General features: G+C 46.4%; 1 protein-coding gene across 1 annotated transcript in view; it reads right to left on the reverse strand.

The window, feature by feature from the left end:
* The window catches only part of LOC136054130 (zinc finger SWIM domain-containing protein 6-like), a 497,031-nt gene that overhangs the window by 38,711 nt on the left and 438,387 nt on the right, over positions 1-19,933 (reverse strand). The window contains exon 13 of the mRNA XM_065745211.1: positions 81-162. Within this exon, the coding sequence (XP_065601283.1) occupies positions 81-162 (82 nt within the window). The remainder of the gene's footprint in view (positions 1-80; positions 163-19,933) is intronic.

Below are 19,933 nucleotides of genomic sequence, written 5' to 3' on the forward strand. Positions count from 1 at the left end.
CCAGGTATTACTAAGCAAGATTAAGTCATTTAAGTTTAACTGAAAAGGCAGGAGCCCAAGAGTAGTATCTCAGAACGTACCTAGTTCTGTTGCACATGTTACCAACCACCTCACCATTTCCCGCCGTCGCCAATTCTGTGTTGACAGTGTCATCCGCATCACCTATTAAAACAACATAAACAAAATACAAATTAGTTATATTGCTAAATCAAGGCAATATACCAACAATTAGGGATTTAATTTATTCAGATAAGCTGGGTTTCAAAATGGCAGCTTCTTGCCCTCTCCACTCTGCTTCCTCTTTTCAGCTGATATGTCAAAAGATTTGGAAAACACTGCTCAGCTAACTTAGAAGAGTACATTCCAACTGTAAGTCCTTCAAAGATAAAGAAGAGTCTGTGTTTTATTGAAAAAAAAAAAGAAACAGAAACAAAGCCTAACTAATTACTAACAACTGTAATTAAAGTATGTTGTGCTTCCTCACACTGTGAATGGTAGTCTTTGAAGTGGAAAAGTGGAAACATGTTTGCACTTGTTAGGCAAACTAACCCATCCAATTCTTCCCTACATCTGCGTTTCTTTACATAGAATTCAACAATGCAGACAGGACCTAAGTGTATACTCTGATTTGACCGTCTGCTTATTCTACAAAGATATATATATGTACATATATAGACATACATACATACATAAGATAAATGTATATATATATAAATGTATGTGTGGGTGTGTACTACAGGCCCCCTGATCAGGAGGAGGAAGTCGATGAGGCCTTCTACAAGCAGCTGTAAGTAGCCTCATGATCCCAGACACTGGTTTTTATGGGGGACTTCAATTATCCAGATATTTGTTGGGTAAGCAACAGGGCCAGGCACGGGCACTCAAGACAGTTCCTGCAATGTGTTGAAGATAACTTTCTGATGCAGGTGGTGTAGGAGCCAACAAGAAGTGGGGTGTTATTGGACCTTATTTTTACTAATAAGTATGGACTTGTCAGGGAAGTGAAGGTCAGGGGCAGCTTGGGATGTAGAGAGCACAAGATGGTGGAGTTCAAGATCTTGAGTGGAAGAAGCAAACCAAAAAATAGGATTGCTATCCTGGACTTCAGGAGAACCGACTTTGATCTCATCTGGGACCTCCTTGGAGCATTCCCATGAACTAGGGTGTCAGAAGGCAAGTGAGCCTGTGAGAGCTGGTCAGCATTTAAACAGTGCTTCTTCCAAGCTCAGGTTTGGTGCATCCCCATGAGTAAGAAATCAGGCAAGTGTGGCAGGAGACCTGTGTGGATGAGCAAAGAGCTCATGCATAAACTGAAAGGGAAAAGGAAGGTTCATAAAATGTGGATAAAGGGTCTGACCACTTGAGAAGAATATAGAAAGGTTGTCAGGGCCTGCAGGGATGCGTTGAGGAAGGCCAAAGCCAACCTGGAATTGGAACTGGCAAAGGAGATAAAGGATAATAAGAAAGGTTTTTTAAGTATGTCAACAGTAAAAGGAAGACTAGGGAAAATGTGAGTCCTCTACTAACTGAGGCAGGTATTCTGGTAACAGGGAATGCAGAGAAGGCAGAGATGCTGAATGCCTTCTGTGCCTCTGTCTTCACTGTGGGAACTCACTCTTGGAACTCCTGGACCAGGGGGGTAAGTGAGGGGAATGGAAGGCACCCCTTTAGTAAGGGAGGAGATGGTCCGAGAGAGTCTAAACAACATCAATGTATGTAAATCCATGGGCCCCAATGGGATGTATCCACGTATGCTGAGGGAGCTGGCAAAGGTGATTGCTGAAGCACTCTCTATTGCCTTTGAAAAGTCTCAGAGAAGGGGAGAAGTGCCTGAAGACTAGAGGATAGCCAATGTCACTCTGGTCTTCAAGAACAGCAAAAAGGAGGATCTGGGGAACTACAGGCCACTCAGCCTCACCTCCGTCCCTGGAAAGGTGATGAAACAGTTTGTTCTGCATGTGGTCTCCAGGCAATTGGTACATAAGAGAGTTATCAGGAGCAGGCAGCACAGGTTCACCAAGAGAAGGTTGTGCTCAACCAACCTGGTAGCCTTCTATGATGTCATCACAGGCTAAGTGGATGAGGGGAGAGCAGTGGACTTAGTCTACCTTGATTTCAGCAAGGCATTTGACACTGTCTCCCACAGCATCATTATAGCAAAGCTGAGGAAGTATGGGATTGATGGGTGAACAGTGAGGTAGTTTAAGAACTGGCTGACTGGCAGAGCTCAGAGGGTTGTGATAGGTTGTGTAGAGTCCAATTGGAGGCCTATATTTAGCAGTGTTCCTCAGAAGGCAGTGTTTGGTCCACTCCTGTTCAACATCTTCATCAAAGACCTCAATGAGGGGATGGAGTCCATCCTCAGCAAGTTTGCTGATACAAAGCTGTAAGGAATGGCAGACATGTCAGAAGGCTGTGCTGCCATTCAGCGAGAACTGGACAGCCTGGAGAACTGGGCAGAGAGAAACTGCATGAGGTTTAACAAGAGCAAATGTAGAGTCTTGCACCTGAGAAGGAATAACTGCAGGTATCAGTACAGGTTTAGATGTGACCTGCTGGAGAGAAGTTCTGTGGAAAGGGACCTGGGGGTCCTGGTGGACGACAGGTTGGCCATGAGCCAGCAGTGTGCTCTGGTAGCCAAAAGGGCTAATGGCATCCTGGGGTGCATTAACAAGAGCATGGTCAGCAGGTCAAGGGAGGTTATCCTCCCCCTCTACTCTGCCCTGGTGAGGTCTCACCTGGACACAATACGTGTCCAGTTCTGGGCTCCCCAGTACAAAAAAGACAGGGATCTCCTTGAAAGAGTCCATCAGAGAGCCAAATAGATGATAAAGGGCCTGGAGCACTTCTCTTACGAGGAGAGGTTGAGCAACCTGGGTCTGTTCAGCCTCAAAAAAAGAAGACTGAGAGGGGATCTGATCCACATCTGTTGGGAAATGGCTGCAGGAGCAGAGAGGTCATGGTGATATGTACGAGCATAGTTTGCACTGCAGCACAGACTATATACTCATGGAAAAATATTAAATGTTGATAGGAGGTCATGATGCTCCTGGGCCAAGTGACAAACAACTCAATGCAAACATGAACTGCTTCAGCTGAGCAACCCAAGTTGCCGAGATGTCTATGGGAAACTTCTGTGATTATGTTGTTCAGCCTGCCTTCAGCAAAGAGGGCCTCACAGGACTGTCGACAATTGTAACTATAGGTATTTTTAGAGTAAGCTGTCCTTGGAAGTCTATTCTGTTTAGCTAGCAGGTGTTCCCTTTGGGCTCTGTGTTATGCACTGTCCACGCTGATACGGTGCTCAAAGGAAACTACACTGTTTGAACCTTGAGAAAAGTAAAAGCAGGAGATGGTCTGTGGCGAGTGGGAGAGGAAAAGTGCACTTTGAAACAGGGGATGCCCTGCCAGCACTGCCTTTCACACCCACCGCCGATGCATTCCTGTTTGGGTTTTTTAGGATTAGGATGATATCAAGAGTTACCACCCTCAGGATGGTTTCTCACTGCTGTTAATTGTTGGGAATTGCTTAAAGTTGTTTTTCTCTGAGGCTCTCAGCCAATGATTGTGTGCTATTCTCTGTACGTCCCTGTCTTGAACACTATAAGAATAAGGCTGTCTGGGTAATAAACTGAAGCCTGATCATTCATGTATTGAGTCCTGTCGTGCTCCCCGCCCGAGAGCAATCCACCCGGACCCTGATATCCGCAGCACACATCTATAAATATCTAAGGTGCAGGAGGCAAAGGGATGAGGCCAGACTCTTTTCAGCAATGTGTGTCAATAGGACAAGGGGAAATGGCCACAAAGTGAAACATAGGAAGTTCCTCACAAATTTGCAAAAGAACTTCTTCACAGTAAGGGTGACGGAGCACTGGAACAAGTTGCCCAGTTTTCTGAGGATGAAAGTTAATTTACTAATTATAATAGAAGAAATATAAGTTAATTGGGGTTTAAGCTAATAAAACAAAAAAAGTGTCCAACACCAGCCTTATTCTAAAGCTGAATGCGAGATGGCCAGGAAGCATGCACTGCTGAGACGAGCAGAAACAAAAAAGAGGCAGTCTTGGGACTTGTGTGCAGTTTTATCTTTCCCTCTGAGCAGAAGACAGGAATGCACGTCCTCTGGGGTATTATAACTCTTTAACTCCCAGTGCTTTACATGATGTGGAATACTAATAACAAAAAATCATAAAACCATGACAGAGGTTGTGGAGTCTCCTTCTCTGGAGACATTCAAGACCCGCCTGGATGCCTACCTGTGCAACCTGGTCTAGGGAGCCTGCTTTGGCATGGGGGTTGGACTAGATGATCTCTAGAGGTCCCTTCCATCCTGTACAATTCTGTGATATATACACTTCCAGATATATCCAGATATTGTTAAAACGGCTGTAGTAATGATTTCTCTAGCTGAACAGAGTCCCTGCAAAGAAGTTCCATCATGGAACCATCAGAAACTCAGAAAAAGGAGTTTTTAAAGCTTTGAGTGTACTGTACATATTTTATATCACTTGCAGTTAATACCTATGATGTTTTTCAAAATGTGGACAAATACATTTGTTCAGAAAAAAAAAAACACTGTCACACAGAACATGCATGGAAAGCTTTCTTTAGCTCACTGGACAGACACCACAGATGTCTCTAAGGTAAGAAAAGCAAGTAGTTTTCTTCTTAAAATATCAATGATCATACCATGAAATGAAATGAAATACTAGTAATGAAATAAAAAAAATACTAGGTGACTGGTTGCTACAAGATAAGAAATTTGCTGGCTTCGTTGGCTGCAAATATTGAAGTATAATTTTGGCTAAACAATAATCTAAGCGCAAAATAAGAAAAAAGCATTTTGAAAGAAAGTAAATCGATCTGTAATGATTAACTCAACACATTTTTAAATATGCAAACATGGCTAACAGAGCATAGAACCAACATTTAGTTGAAGTCTTTCAGGAAGAAAAACAGGTATCCTCAAGTCAAAATGCTTTGAAGTGCAAATATCTGTCCAATTATTTTCATCAAAGAGAAAGAGTCTAGATGACTTCCTTTACTGATGCACACAAAATCGAAGGCTAACCCTTTTCCAATATACAAGATGAATTTTCAGTTTAGTGATGATAAAAGAAACTCCAAGTATTTCAAATAAAGCATGTATTGATGTATTGATCAAGGAGGAACTGAAGTTAATTTATACCGTAACCCACGAAAGACTGAAATACTCCACTTCTGTCCGATACATTCTTGAGAAGCCTCTTATTAAAAGGTTTCAGATCTGTGCTATCAATTGAAGAAAGTTTCTCAGTAGGTCAGCAAGTCTGAAAATGACATGAAAACTGTGAATTACATAGCTCATCTGAAAACCAAATAAGCATTGAGTGATCACCTGCACCGATTTGCTCATCAGTTCTGCCAGCAATGCCTGTCTGCCGTGTGCGCAGTAATACTTGACATAGCATACAGTAGGCAAATGGAGGAACAGAAACCCCTCGTGCACCTGCAGATCTTGTAGTGGCTGTGCCAGTAAGGTTCTAAAGGACAGAAAACACCTGAGATGTTCCAGTGCTAATGACCATAGCTAGTTTAAATGCCTTCACTTTGCTGAGTCACGGAACACACAATGGCATTGGAAACGGAGAAAGAACCCATGAATCTGATCACTACACACAATTCTAGAACAACATAAGGAGGCTTTTCTGACATAGAAATCCCAGTGAAAGAGTTGTGAAATTGTTGGTATCATCTTGGGACAGAACAGTAGACAACTTCTACAAAATTTTATTCAAAACCTGGATTTAAGAGAAAGTACAAGTTAATCTTCATAGAATGGTTTGGGTTGGAAGGGACCTTTAAGATCGTCTAGTTCCAGCCCCCCTGCTATAGGCATAGACATCTCCCACTAGACCAGGTTGCTCAAAGCCCTATCCGGCCTGGCCTTGAATGCTTCCAGGGAGGGTGCATCCACAACCTCACTGGGCAACCTGTTCCAGTGTTTCACCACCCTCACAGTAAATAATTTCTTCCTAATATCTAGTCTTAATCTACCTTCTTCCAGTTTAAAGACATTTCCTCTTGTCCTGTCAATACCTGCCCTTATAAAAAGTCTATCCCCAGCTTTCCTGTAGGCTCCCTTCGGGTACTGGAAGGCCACTATGAGGTCCCCCCAGAGCCTTCTCTTTTCCAGGCTAAAGAGCCCCAGCTCTCTCAGTCTGTTTCCACAGGGGAGGTGCTCCAGACCTGTGATCATCTTTGTGGCCCTCCTCTAGATACACTCCAACAACTTCATGTCCTTCTTGTGTTGGGAACTCCAGAACTGGATGCAGTAATCCAGGTGGGGTCTCACGAGAGCAGAGAAGTGGGGCAGAATCACCTCCCTTGACCTGCTGGTCACACTTCTCTTGATGCAACCCAGGATACGGTTGGCCTTCTGGGCTGCAAGCACACATTGCCAGCTCATGTTGAACCTTTCATCAATAGATACTCCCAAATCCTCCTCTACAGGGCTGTTCTCAAGCCATTCTCTGCCCAACCTGTATCTGTGCTTTGGATTGCCCTTACCCAAGTGCAGGACCTTGTACTTAGCCTTGTTGAACTTGAGAGCATGGGCCCACCTCTCAACCCTGTCCAGGTCCCTCTGGATAGCATCCCTTCCCTCTAGCGTGTGAACTGCACTACTCAGCTTGGTTTTATCTGTAAACTTGCTGAGGGTGCATTCAATTTCAATGTCCACATTGCATATGAAAATGTTAAATAACACCAGTCTCAACACCAATCCCTGAGCAACTGTTATGGTTTTATGATTTCTGTTGTATTATTGATATTCCACATCATAACATCATGTAGTGTATTGGGAGTTAAAGAGTTAATGCTCCAGCTCTGTGGATCATCGATAGCTATGGCAATGCCTGTCTCAGAAGAGAAGAACTACATTCCCCAGAGGACTTTGTGATGCTTTGCATTTTTACGTATTTCCGCCCAGAGGGAAAGATAAAAGCTGTCTGCAGTCACAGGACCGTCCCTCTTCCCTTCAGGATCAAGCTTGGCAGTGGGTGTTTGTTGCAGCCGTCCGCCTTCAGCGTTAGCGTAAGGCCTTCGGTTTATCGGACACTATCTCTTGCTCGTTTTATTTGATTCATTAGCCTCAATTCCAATTATATTGTATTATATTGTGTTATTTTCCTTTCTGATATCTTATTTAGTAAATTAGCCTTCCTCCTCATATCATTGCTGCTGTTTTGTTCTTAGGCCCATCTCCCTTCTCCTTTTTTCCTTTCCCCCTTCCCCTTCCCTGGGGTGTGGGCCCGGGGGTCCCCTGCCTCAGTTGTCACGGTACCGGATCAAACTGTTCCGCAAACCGGTGACAGCAACGCCACTCATCACTGGTTTCCACTTGAACATTGAGCCACTGACCACAACTCTGAGTGTGACAATCCAGCCAATTCCTCATCCAGCGAGTGTTCCATTTATCAAATCCATTTTTCTTCAATTTGGCAAACAAGATGTCATACAGGACAGTGTCAAATGCTTTGCATATGTCCAGGTACATGACATCAGCTGCTCTTCCTTTATCCGCTGAAGCTGTAACTCTATCATAAAAGGCCACCAAGTTTGTCAGGCATGACTTGACCATGGTGGAACCACGTTGGTTACCACCAATCACCTCATCCTTATTTTCCATGTGCCTTATAGGAGGATCTGCTTCATTATCTTGCCAGGCACAGAGGTGAGACTGATGAGCCTGTAATTCCCTGGATCTTTCTTTTTTACCCTTCTTGAAAATGGGGGTTATGTTTTCCCTTTCCCAATCAGTGGGAACTTTACCAGACTAACATGACCTTTCAAATATGACAGATAGTAAGGCAGATGTAGGCATATATAGTAATATATATAGATGTAGGCATATATAATAATGACAGATAGTAGGCAACTTCATCCACCAGAACTTGTGGATGGATCTCATTAGGTCCCATGGATGTGTGCACTTTCAGGTTCTTTAGATGGCCTCGAACCTGATCTTCACATACATCAGTGTCACAGTTTGGCCTGGTTCGGCCTACTTCTGTAACAGGGGCAAAGGGACCCACACCTCAGGTAAGGGAGAAAAGGGGAAAAAAGGTAGGAAGATAGGCCTAGAAAACAGGAGCAACAAGATAAGGAAAAAAGTTACATCACTAAATATAATAGCAGAATATGAGATAATACAATATAATACGATATGACAGAAAAATAAACTAAAAGATAAAATAAAAAGAGAGATTCCAAAACCAAAGTTCTTACTCTAATACTGTAGGTGAGAGAGCCAGGAGAGTAAAGAAACAGCCTTGTGAATCCCAGTCAGTTTTATCTTTTCCTCTGAATGGAAAACAGAAAAGGAAAAATGAAGTTTTCTGGGAATTGCAGTTAATTCTTCTCTTCTGTGATCATGTAACCAGAACCACCAACAATCCATGGGACAGCAGCATTAACTCTTTAATTCCCAGTGCACTGCATGATGTTACGATGCGGAATACCAATAACAAAATAACATAAAAACATGACACTCCTCCATCCCTTATTTCACATCACTACATCATGCTTTATATAAACAAACAATAATTAACATGCATAAAACACACACACATGCATACATATGGAATTAATGACTGCACTCCCCCAACATCAAATTCCCTTGTGGTACACATTGAACATCCCCATTTTTCTGCATCACCCACCAAGTGGACCCAGCTCCCTGAGCAGAAACAGTTGCACAGAGACTTTTGTCCGTTCCAGAAGCTGGAAGGACCCAAACTGCTTTTCCCAACATGCTCTTTAGATGTACCACAGGGGCCTTATCTCCCTCTACAGTATGCAGAGAGCTGGATTGAGCAGGACCATCACAACTGACAGATCCTCAAGTGTTGACCAATACAAAGTACCAGGGTAACAAAAGGATGGGGGGGAGGGGGGGGGGGTCTGGATTTGTCATTGCTGCAGAGACCAGCTTCAGGGCAGGTAAGACTGCACTGGGTAAGGGACCTTAAGCAAAAAAGGCCGACCAAAAAAGCTCTTTTTAGGGCTTTCTTGAAGCTAGAGAAAGCACTGTGCCAATGCCGGGGGGCTGGCAAATAGCAGCTGCTGAGCCAGCAGGGGTGGAGCTGGCACTGCCCCCTCTTATCTTATCTTTTGAGCATGACCTTGACTCTGTTCTGAGAGGCTAAAAGCAGCCCTCGGGAGGGTGGAAGCTAGCTGGAATGCGCCAGGTGAGAACAGGTGAGAAAAGGGTGTGACTGTCTACTGATAACAGGGAGTGAGCACAGCCCGCACTGCCCATACACACTGCAGCAATAGGTGTGGGAACTGGGTCTTGTCACAGGACACATAACACATCGGTGTTTGTCTTTGCTCAGGAGTCTAGCTCTCCTACTGACAGACCCTGAGACCACAGATTCAAACATGGTCTTTACCAGACGGTGAGTTTGCCTCAAGAAGTCTGTAGCAACCCAGACGTTGGACTTGCCAAGAAATGTGTCAGTTCAGGTCTCCGGCTGCAGGGATGTCATGGTTTTGTGGTTTTTGTTGTGTTGTTGATATTCCACATCATGACATCATGTGGTGTGTTGGGAGTTGAAGAGTTAATGCTCCAGCTCTGTGGATCATCGATAGCTATGGATATGCCTGTCTCAGAAGAGAAGAACTACGTTCCCCAGAGGATTGTGCGATGCTTTGTATTTTTACATGTTTCCGCCCAGAGGGAAAGATAAAAACTGCCTTCGATCACGGGATCGTCTCTCTTCCCTTTGGAATTGAGCTCGGCAGTGGGTGCTTGTTGCAGCCGTCCGCCTTCAGCATTAGCGTAAGGCCTTCGGTTTATCGGACACTGTCTCTTTCTCATTTTATTTCATTCATTAGCCTCGATTCCAATTATGCTGTATTATACTGTGTTATTTTGCTTTCTGATATCTTATTTAGTAAATTAGCTTTCCTCCTCAGATCGTTGCCGCTGTTTTGTTCCTAGGCCCATCTCCCTTCTCCTTTTTTCCTTTCCCCCTTCCCCTTCCCCGGGGTGTGGGCCCGTGGGTCCCCTGCCTCAATTGTCACGGTACTGGGTCAAACTGTCCCGCAAACTGTTGACAGTATGAAGGGGGAAGGGCACAAAATAAGGGCCTCTGGGGTTGAGTGGGTAGTTTGAGGCCTTGTACTGAACTTGATGGGTGAAGAGGGTGGAGTACAAAGGGATAGAGTAGGGAAGGGAGATGCTGCTGTTCTAGGGTATCCTACATCTTCTATAAAAGTGGTGAGACAGAAAGCCCAGCTGAAGTGCCTTTATACCAATGCACACAGCCTGGGAAGCAAGCAGGATGAGTTGGTAACCATGTTACACTTGGAAAGTTATGATGTTGTAGCTATCACGGAAACATGGTGGGATGACTCCCATAACTGGAATACCACTACTGAGGGGTATCGGCTCTTTGGAAGGGATAGGCAAAGTAAGAAGGGTGGGGGAGTTGCCCTCTATGTCAAAGAGTGGATGAATTGTGAAGAGCTGTGTCTGAGGAACAGCCACGATCAGGTTGAGAGCTTGTGGGCAAAAATCGAGGATCAGATCAGTAAAGGGCATCTAGTGGTTGGGGTCTGCTACAGGCCACCTGATCAAGGGGAGCCTGTTGATGAGGCCTTTTTCCTCCAGATGCAAGATGTGTCCTGCGCACAGGCTCTTGTCCTGATGGGGAATTTCAACCACCCGGATATCTGCTGGGATAATGGCACAGCGGGGAAATTCCTGGAGTCTGTTGAGGACAACTTCCTGGTCCAGGTAATAGATGGACCGACCCGAGGTGAAGCCCTACTGGACCTGGTCCTCACAGATGTGGAGGAGAGCATTAGAGAGGTTAAGATTGGAAGCAACCTGTGCTGTAGTGACCATGCCTTGTTGGAGTTTGTGATCTGGAGCAATGCGGGCCTGGCAAAAAGCAGAGCTAGGACCCTGTGCTTCAGGAGAGCAAACTTCCGGCTGCTCAAGGAACTGCTGAGTGGGATGCCCTGGGAAACTGTCCTTAAGGGCATGGGTGCAGAACAGAGCTGCCAGCTCATTAAGGACACCCTTTTGAGAGTGCAGTGGCTCTCCATAACCCAGCAGAAGAAATCAAGCAGGGGAGGCAGGCAACCGTCATGGCTGTGTGAGGACCTGCAGCTTAAAGTGAGGGAAAAGAGGGAAATGTACAGGAAGTGGAAGCTAGGTTGTGTATCCTGGGAGGAATACAGGACTGTTGTCTGCATGTGTAGAGATAGGATTAGGAAAGCCAAGGCGCAGATGGAACTGAACTTGTCGAGGGATGTGAAAGATAACAAGAAGGGGTTCTACAGGTACATAGGCAGGAAGAGACAGGCTGTTGTGGTTTTGTGGTTTTGATGCCGGTATTCCACATCAGAACATCATGCAGGCAGTTAAGGAGTTAATGCTGTTGGGGAGCAGCAGAGGGGCGGAGCTCCGCACCGGATGCCAGGCGGCTCTCTGCCTGGGCGTGTTCTCTCGGCTGCCGTGGAGCTTCAGCACTTGTGCTTCCCCTGCAATTCCTCCTTAACGTAAGCTCACAGCTTTTGTTTTGGAAACTTCATTTCTCTCTCAATTGTTCAATTTTATTAGATTTAGTAAAGTTACCGTTCTTTCTCAGATCGTGCCGTTGTATTTTGTAGACCCATCTATTTCCTCTGTTTCCCCCTTCCCCCCAGAACGCACGGCTCTGCTCGGGCAGCTGCGCGGCCACTGATGGTGCAGTTTTTTCTTTCTCTTTCTTTTCTCTCTCCCTTCTCGGTTTCCCTTGGGTCACTGTCACGGATAACACCTCGACACAGGCCAAGGAGAGTGTTCCCCCTCTGATGAAAGGTAATGGGGAGCTGGCTTCCTCAGACATAGAAAAAGCTGAGGTAGTCAGTGAGTGCTTTGCCTCAGTCTTCACAGGTGGTCAGGCTTCCTGTGTCTGCCAGGACCCTGAGCCTCTAGGTGAGGGTGTGGGGAGTGGTTTCTGTCCCACTGTAAAAGTGGAACAAGTCCAAATCCTCCTCATGAAGTTGAACATGTATAAGTCCATGGGACTAGATGACATCCATCCTAGGGTTCTGAAGGAGATGGCTGATGTGGTTGCTGAGCTGTTCTCCATCATATTTGAAAAATCTGGCTTTCTGCTGAAGTCCCCAGAAACTGGAAAAAGGGAAATATTACTCCCATTTTTAAGAAGGGGAGAAAGGAAGACCCGAGGAACTACAGGCCGGTGAGCCTCACCTCTGTGCCTGGGAAGATCATGGAGCAGATCTTCCTAGAAGCTATGCTAAGGCACATACAAGACAAAGAGGTGATTTGAGACAGCCAGTATGGATTCACCAAGGGCAGATCTTACCTGACCAATCTGGTGGCCTTTTATGATGGCTTCAGTGGATGGGGGAAGGGCAATGGATGTCATCTACCTGGATTTCTGCAAGGCCTTTGACATGGTCCCTCACCACATCCTTCTCTCTAAATTGGAGAGGTGTGGATTTGAAGGATGGACTGCTGGATGGATTAGGAATTGGCTGGCTGGACGCAGCCAAAGGGTTGTGATTAATGGTTCTGTGTCAGGGTGGAGGTTGGTCATGAGCGGTGTCCCTCAGGGGTCGGTCTTGGGACCAGTGCTCTTCAACATCTTCATCAACTACATAGACGATGGCACTGAGTGCACCCTCAGAAAGTTTGCGGATGACACCAAGCTGAGTGGTGCAGTCGATACGCTGGAAGGAAGGGAAGCCAACCAGAGGGACCTGGACAGGCTGGAGAAGTGGGCCCATGAAAACCTAATGAGGTTCAATAAGGCCAAGTGCAGGGTACTGCACTTGGGTCAGGGCAACTCCAGGTATTTATACAAACTGGGGGAAGATCTCCTGGAGAGCAGCCCGGAGGAGAAGGACTTGGGGGTCCTGGTGGACAAGAAGCTGGACATGAGCCGGCAGTGCATGCTTGCAGCCCAGAAGGCCAACTGTGTTCTGGGCTGCATTAAAAAAGGGGTCGCCAGCAGGGAGAGGGAGGCGATTGTCCCCCTCTACTCAGCTCTTGTGAGGCCCCATCTGGAGTACTGCGTCCAGGCCTGGGTTCCCAGTACACGAAGAACGTGGAGCTCTTGGAGTGGGTCCAGAGGAGGGCCACTAAGGTGATCAGAGGGCTGGAGCACCTCTCCTATGAGGAAAGGTTGAGGGAACTGGGCTTGTTCAGCTTAGAGAAGAGAAGGCTCCGGGGAGACCTCATTGCGGTCTTCCAGTACTTGAAGGGAGCATATAAACAGGAGGGGGAACGCCTGTTTACAAGGGTGGATAGTGATAGGACAAGGGGGAATGGCTTTAAACTGATACAGGGGAGGTTTAGGTTAGAGATTAGGAGGAAGTTTTTCATGCAGAGGGTGGTGGTGCACTGGAACAGGTTGCCCAGGGAGGTTGTGGATGCCCCGTTCCTGGAGGCATTCAAGGCCAGGCTGGATGTCTCGCTGGGCAGTGTGGTCTAGTGGTTGGTGGCCCTGCACATGGTGAGGGGTTGAAACTAGATGATCATTATGGTCCTTTTCAACCCAGGCCATTCTATGATTCTATGATTCTATGATACTTAGTGATGAAAACTGGAGTGTTGACCACGATGTATGAAGGCCATGTAAATATTACCAGAGGAACTACTGATCCCCCAACCTCCAATAATGTCCACCAAGGTGCAAGTAGGCCACACCACTTTTATCCTACTTGCACCTTCCAGGGCCATTCTATTCTATGGGTACCAGGTTCTAAACTCTCAGGGGTAGGGAACAGAAGGTTATTGTCATTACCAATTTAGGGTCTTCCCTGATTGTCAGTGCCCTCAATTTGGATCTTAAGAGGGGAGGCCTATGTTGTCTGTAGCATTTTCAGAGTAGTAGGTCTGCCATCTTTAGGCCTTTCATTCAGGTCTTGCAGGGTTTTGTAGAGTCTCTTTGTTCAACCCATCAGGGACTGAGAGTCTGTCTTCAGGGCAGCCTTAAGAATACCATTACAACATTCAACGAGGCCTGCCCCCATCAGACCATATGGCAGATGGACTGGACACTCCATGTTGTTTTCTTCTGACCAGCGTGGCACCATTGCACCAGCAAAATGAGTCCCTTGGTCTCTCTCGATAACTTGAGGTGTCTTGTAGGCAGCCATCAATCTAGTGAGTGCCTTGATGGTATATGCCTGGTTTGCTCTTGGCATGGGACAGGCCTACGTTAGCCCACTTACTCTGTCGATCATATCTTGCCCCCTCAGACCAAGAGAAGGGCTCAATGTAATCGATCCGCCATCACTGGAGAGGATTGTGTCCTCTGGAAAGATAGGCTGTTGTTTTGAGCAACGGTCTCAGTCTCATCTCAGAGCAAGCGTCACAGTCTCAGCATGCCTTAGAGATGTCGGAGAGTTGTATGGGCAACCTCCATGCTTTAGCAGCTGCCCACATTGCCTTTTGTCCACCATGTCGCAGCTTCTGATGTAACCAGTGGGCAATGTTCTTCGATGGTTACCATGGTTTTATGATTTTGGTATTGGTGTTCCACAACATAACATCATGTAGTGCATTAAGAGTTAAAGAGTTAAACATTTTTGGGTGCTGCCAGCTTGTTTTAGTTAAAAAAAAAAAAAAAAAAAGCATTCTCTTTTTAAAACTGCTCTTAAAGGGGCTGCATTTCATTGTTTTTTCCCTTGTAATGCTCAAAACGTACTGGGACTTCTTCCCATAACACCTGCAAGATCCTGAGAACTTAAGCAGATATTTGAGACAGGGATGTTGCAGCTCAGACAGATCTGAAGAGGCCCAAATTATTTTGAGTGTGGCTTATGCCAATCAGACCTTATTCAGTACTATCCCAGAGAGGCATAGAATTTCTGAAATAGTGCGAGAAAGTCTCCGAGCCGAAAGGGACAGTCACCAGATCCAGAAAGAGAGTCTTTTAGCAGACAAACAGAACCTTCAGTCCAATTTAGATAGCCTCCAATTTGACCGAGACTCTCTCTAATCCAGCATGGATGCCTTCCAGACTGAGCGAGACACTTTCCAGTTCAAGAAAAACGCCCTCCAGACCGGAAGAGATGCCCTCAAAAATGAGCGAGATCGCTTCCAGTCCAAACTCAACAACCCCTAGTCTCAACAAGATGGCCTCCAATCTGAGCAAGACGCCCTCCAAACAAACGAGACACAATCCAGTCCAAGCAAGACATCCACCTGTCTGAACAGTACACCTTCAAAACTGAGCGAGGTGCCTACCAGCCACAATAGCCCCTGTCCCCCAGCCAGGTGGGGGAAAGGGATAACAGAGTGTAATGGAATGGGTGGATTCGATGACCTGGCACATCAGAATCACAAAAATATAAGGCACTGTTGGACACTGGTGCACAGTGCACTCTAATGCCCTCAAGTCACCAAGGGACAGAATTAATCTATATTTCTGGGGTGACTGGGGGTTCCGAAGAGTTGACCATATTTCATGGCTGAAATAAGCCTCACTGGTAAAGATGGGCAAAAACATCCTATTGTGACTGGCCTGGGGTCTCCATGTATACTTGGTATTGATTACCTCAAAAGTGGGTATTTTAAGGATCACAAGGGGTATCGATGGGCTTTCGGAATAGCTGCTGTGGACACAGACAACATTAAGCAGCTTTCTGTTTTCCCTGGTCTGTCAGAAGATCTGTCTATTGTGGGGTTGCTACAACTGGAGGAGCAACAGGTACCGATTGCTACTAAAAGGCTGCACAGACGGCAGTGCCGCAGCAACAGTGATGCCTTGCTCCCCATTCATAACTTGATTCATCAGCTAGAGAGGCAGGGAGTGATCAGCAAAATCCATTCACCTTTCAACAGCCCCATATGGCTGGTGCATAAAGCGAGTGGAGAATGGAGGCTGACGGTAGATTACCGTGGCCTGAATGAAGTCACACCCCCACTGAGTGCTACTGTGCCAGACATGCTACAACACCAGTATGAACTGGAGTCAAAAGCAGCCAAGTGGTATGCCACCATTGACACTGCCAGTGCCTTCTTTTCAGTTCCTCTGGCCACACAATGTAGGCCACAGTTTGTTTTCACCTGGAAGGGTGCTCAGTATACCTGGAACCCTTTGCCCCAGGGGTGGAAACACAGCCCAACCATTTGTCATGGGTTGATCCAAACAGCATTGGAACAGGACAGTGCTCCCGAGCACTTACAATACATTGATGATATTGTGTGGGGCAATTCAGCAGGGGAATTTTTCAAGGCGAGAGAATAACAAGATCTTCCTGTGAGCTGGCTTGGCCGTTAAGCAAAACGAAGTGAAAGTGCCTGCACAGGAAACCCAGTTTCTAGGTATAAAGTGGCAAGATGGACATCATCACATCCCTACAGATGTGATTAACAAAATCACTGCCATTTCTCCACCCACTAGAAAGACAGAGACCTAAGCTTTTTGGGTGTAGCGGGCTTTTGGAGAATGCATGTTCCAAACTACAGCATCGTTATGAGCTTCCACTTTCAGGTGACATGGAAGAAGAATGATTTTGTGTGGGGTCCTGAGCAGCAGCAGGTTTTGAGCAAATAAAGTAGGAGATAAGCCATGCTGTGGCCCTGGGGCCAGTACAGAAGGAACAGGATATAAAGAACATCCTCTACACTGCTGCTGGAGAAAAAGGTCACACTTGGAGTTTGTGGCAAAGAGCTTCTGGAGAGACCTCAGGCCGACCCCTTGGATTCTGGAGTCGGACGTACAGGGGGTCTGAAGAGTGCTACACACCAACTGAGAAGGAGATCTTAGCTGCGTGCGAGGGGGTTGGAGCTACTTTCTAATTGATCGGTACTGAAATGCAGCTCCTTCTGGCACTGCGATTGCCAGTGCTGAACTGGATATTCAAAGGAACACCTCCCTCTACCCATCATGCTACTGATGCCACATGGAGTAAGTGGATTGCACAACAATCTCGGATGGGGAACCTCAGTCATCCAGGATTCCTAGAAGTGATCATGGACTGGCCTGAAGGTAAAAAGTTTGGAACAACACCAGCAGAGGAGGTATCATGTGCCAAAGAGGCCCTACCATATAATGAACAACCAGATAATGAAAAGAGATGTGCCCTGTTCACAGATGGATCCTGTCGCATTGTGGGTAAGCACCGCAGATGGAAGGCTGCTGTGTGGAGCCCCACACAACAAATTGCAGAGGCCACTGAAGGAAAAGGAGAACCAAGTCAATTTGCAGAGGTAAAGGCTATCCAGCTGGCCTTAGATATTGCTGAACTTGAGAAGTGGCCAGTGCTTTATCTTTACACTGACTCATGGATGGTGGCAAATGCTTTATGGGGGTGGTTACAGCAATGGGAACAAAATGACTGGCAACGGAGGGGTAAACCTATTTGGGCTGCTGAACTGTGGAAAAACATTGCTGCCCGAATAAAGAATATGGTTGTAAAGGTGCGCCATGTAGATGCTCATGTTCCTAAGAGCCGGGCAACTGAAGAACAACAAAATAACCATCAGGTAGATCGAGCTGCCGAAGTTAAGGTGTCTCAGATAGACTTGGACTGGCAACACAAGAGTGAATTATTTTTAGCTTGGTGGGCCCATGAGACCTCGGGCCATCAAGGAAGAGATGCAACATATAAGTGGGCTAGAGACCGAGGGGTGGACTTAACTATGAATGCTATTGCACAGGTTATCCATGACTGATACATGTGCCGCAATTAAACAATCAAAGAGGAAGAAACCTCTTTGGGGTGAAGGGCGATGGCAAAAGCATAAATATGGGGAGGTGTGGCAGGTTGATTATATCGCCTTGCCACGATCTCGCAATGGTAAGCATTATGTGCTCACCATTGTGGAGGCAACTAATGGGTGGCTTGAAACATATGCAGTACCCCATGCTTCCGCCCAAAACACCATCTTACGGCTCGAGAAACAAGTCCTATGGCGACATGGCACTCCAGAAAGAATTAAGTCAGATAATGGAATTTGTATTTAATGCTTGTTAATCATTGTTTCTGTATGTGTGAATATATATATATATATATTAAACATGATGTAATGATGTTGAATAAGGGGTAGAATGTTATGGTTTTATGATTTTTGTTGTATTATTGATATTCCACATCATAACATTACGTAGTGTAGTGGGAGTTAAAGAGTTAATGCTCCTGCTCTGTGGATCATCGATATCTATGGATATGCCTGTCTCAGAAGAGAAGAAGAACTACATTCCCCAGAGGACTTTGTGATGCTTTGCATTTTTATGTATTTCCGCCCAGAGGGAAAGATAAAAACTGTCTGCAGTCACAGGACCGTCCCTCCCTTCAGGATCAAGCTTGGCATTGGGATTTTGTTGCAGCCGTCCGCCTTCAGCATTAGCGTAAGGCCTTTGGTTTATCATCTCCCTTCTCCTTTTTCCCTTTCCCCCTTCCCCTTCCCCGGGATGTGGGCCCGTGGGTCCCCTGCCTCAATTGTCATGATACCAGGTCAAACTGTCCCACAAACAGGTCACATTACCATTTCTTCTGAAATTGTGCCGTTTTCTGTAGACCCATCTATTCCCTCTGTTTCTCCCTCCCCCCGGCAGGCACAGCTCTGCTTGGGCAGCCGTGTGGCCACTGCAGTTTGTTGGGTTTTTTTTCCCTCTTTCTTTTCCTTCTTCCTTCTTGTGTGTTTTTTTCCCTTGGGTCACTGTCATGGATAACACTGTGACAAGGAGGTTATCAGGAGTAGCCAGCATGGGTTCACCAAGGGGAGGTCATACTCAACCAACCTGGTGGCTTTCTATGATGTTGTCACTTGGCTGACTGGCAGAGAACAGAGGGTCGTCGTTGGTGGTGTAGAGTCTGGTTGGAGACCTGTAACCAGTGGTGTCCCCCAGGGGTCCGTGCTGGGTCCAGTCTTGTTCAACATCTTCATCGATGACCTTGATGAGGGGACAGTGGCTACCCTCAGCAAGTTTGCTGATGATACGAAGTTGGGAGTATTGGCTGACACACCTGAAGGCTGTGCTGCCATTCAGCGAGACCTGGACAGGCTGGAGAGCTGAGCAGTCAGAAAACGGATGAAATTTAACAAAAGCAAGTGTAGAGTCTTGCACCTAGAGAGGAATAATTGCATGCATCAGTACAGGCTGGGGGATGAGCTGCTGGAGAGGAGCTCTGTAGAGAAGGACCTGGGTGTCCTGGTGGACAACAGGTTGACCATGAGCCAGCAGTGTGCTCTCATGGCAAAGAGGGCCAATGGCATTCTGGGATGCATTAAAAAGAGCGTGGCCAGCAGGTCAAGGGAGGTGATCCTCCCCCTCTACTCTGCCCTGGTGAGATCTCACCTGGAGTACTGTGTCCAGTTCTGGGCTCCCCAGTATAAAAAAGGACAGGGATCATTTGGAAAGAGTCCAGCGGATGACCACAAAGATGGTGAAGGGCCTGAAGGATCTCCCCTATGAAGAAAGGCTAAGTGAACTGGGTCTCTTTAGCCTTGAGAAAAGAAGACTGAGGGGACCTGATCCAGGTTCATAAATATCTGAGGTGTGGGGGACACTGTGGCAAGGCCAGACTTTTTTCAGCAGTGTGTGTTGACAGAACAAGGGGAAACGGACAGAAACTGCAGCACAGGAGGTTCCACATGAATGTGTGCAAGTACTTCTTTACAGTGAGGGTGATGGAGCACTGGAACAGGCTGCCCAGGGGGGTTGTGGAATCTCCTTCTCTGGAGGTATTCAAGACCCACCGGGATGCCTATCTGTGCGAACTTGTGTAGGGAATCTGCTTTGGCAGGGGGGTTGGACTCTATGATCTCTTGAGGTCCCTTCCAACCCCTATGGTTCTATGTTTCTATGCCAGAAAATCTAAGCAGGTATCTATAACCATACACCCAGCCCTGAGGCAAAGATTGTGGGTAATGGTGTCACCGGTTTGCGGGACAGTTTGACCCGGTACCATG

The sequence above is a fragment of the Cyrtonyx montezumae genome, unplaced genomic scaffold (genome assembly GCF_038088225.1).
Source record: "Cyrtonyx montezumae isolate F1298 unplaced genomic scaffold, pur_monq_1.0 scaffold_34, whole genome shotgun sequence".
Classification (NCBI taxonomy): Eukaryota; Metazoa; Chordata; class Aves; order Galliformes; family Odontophoridae; genus Cyrtonyx; species Cyrtonyx montezumae.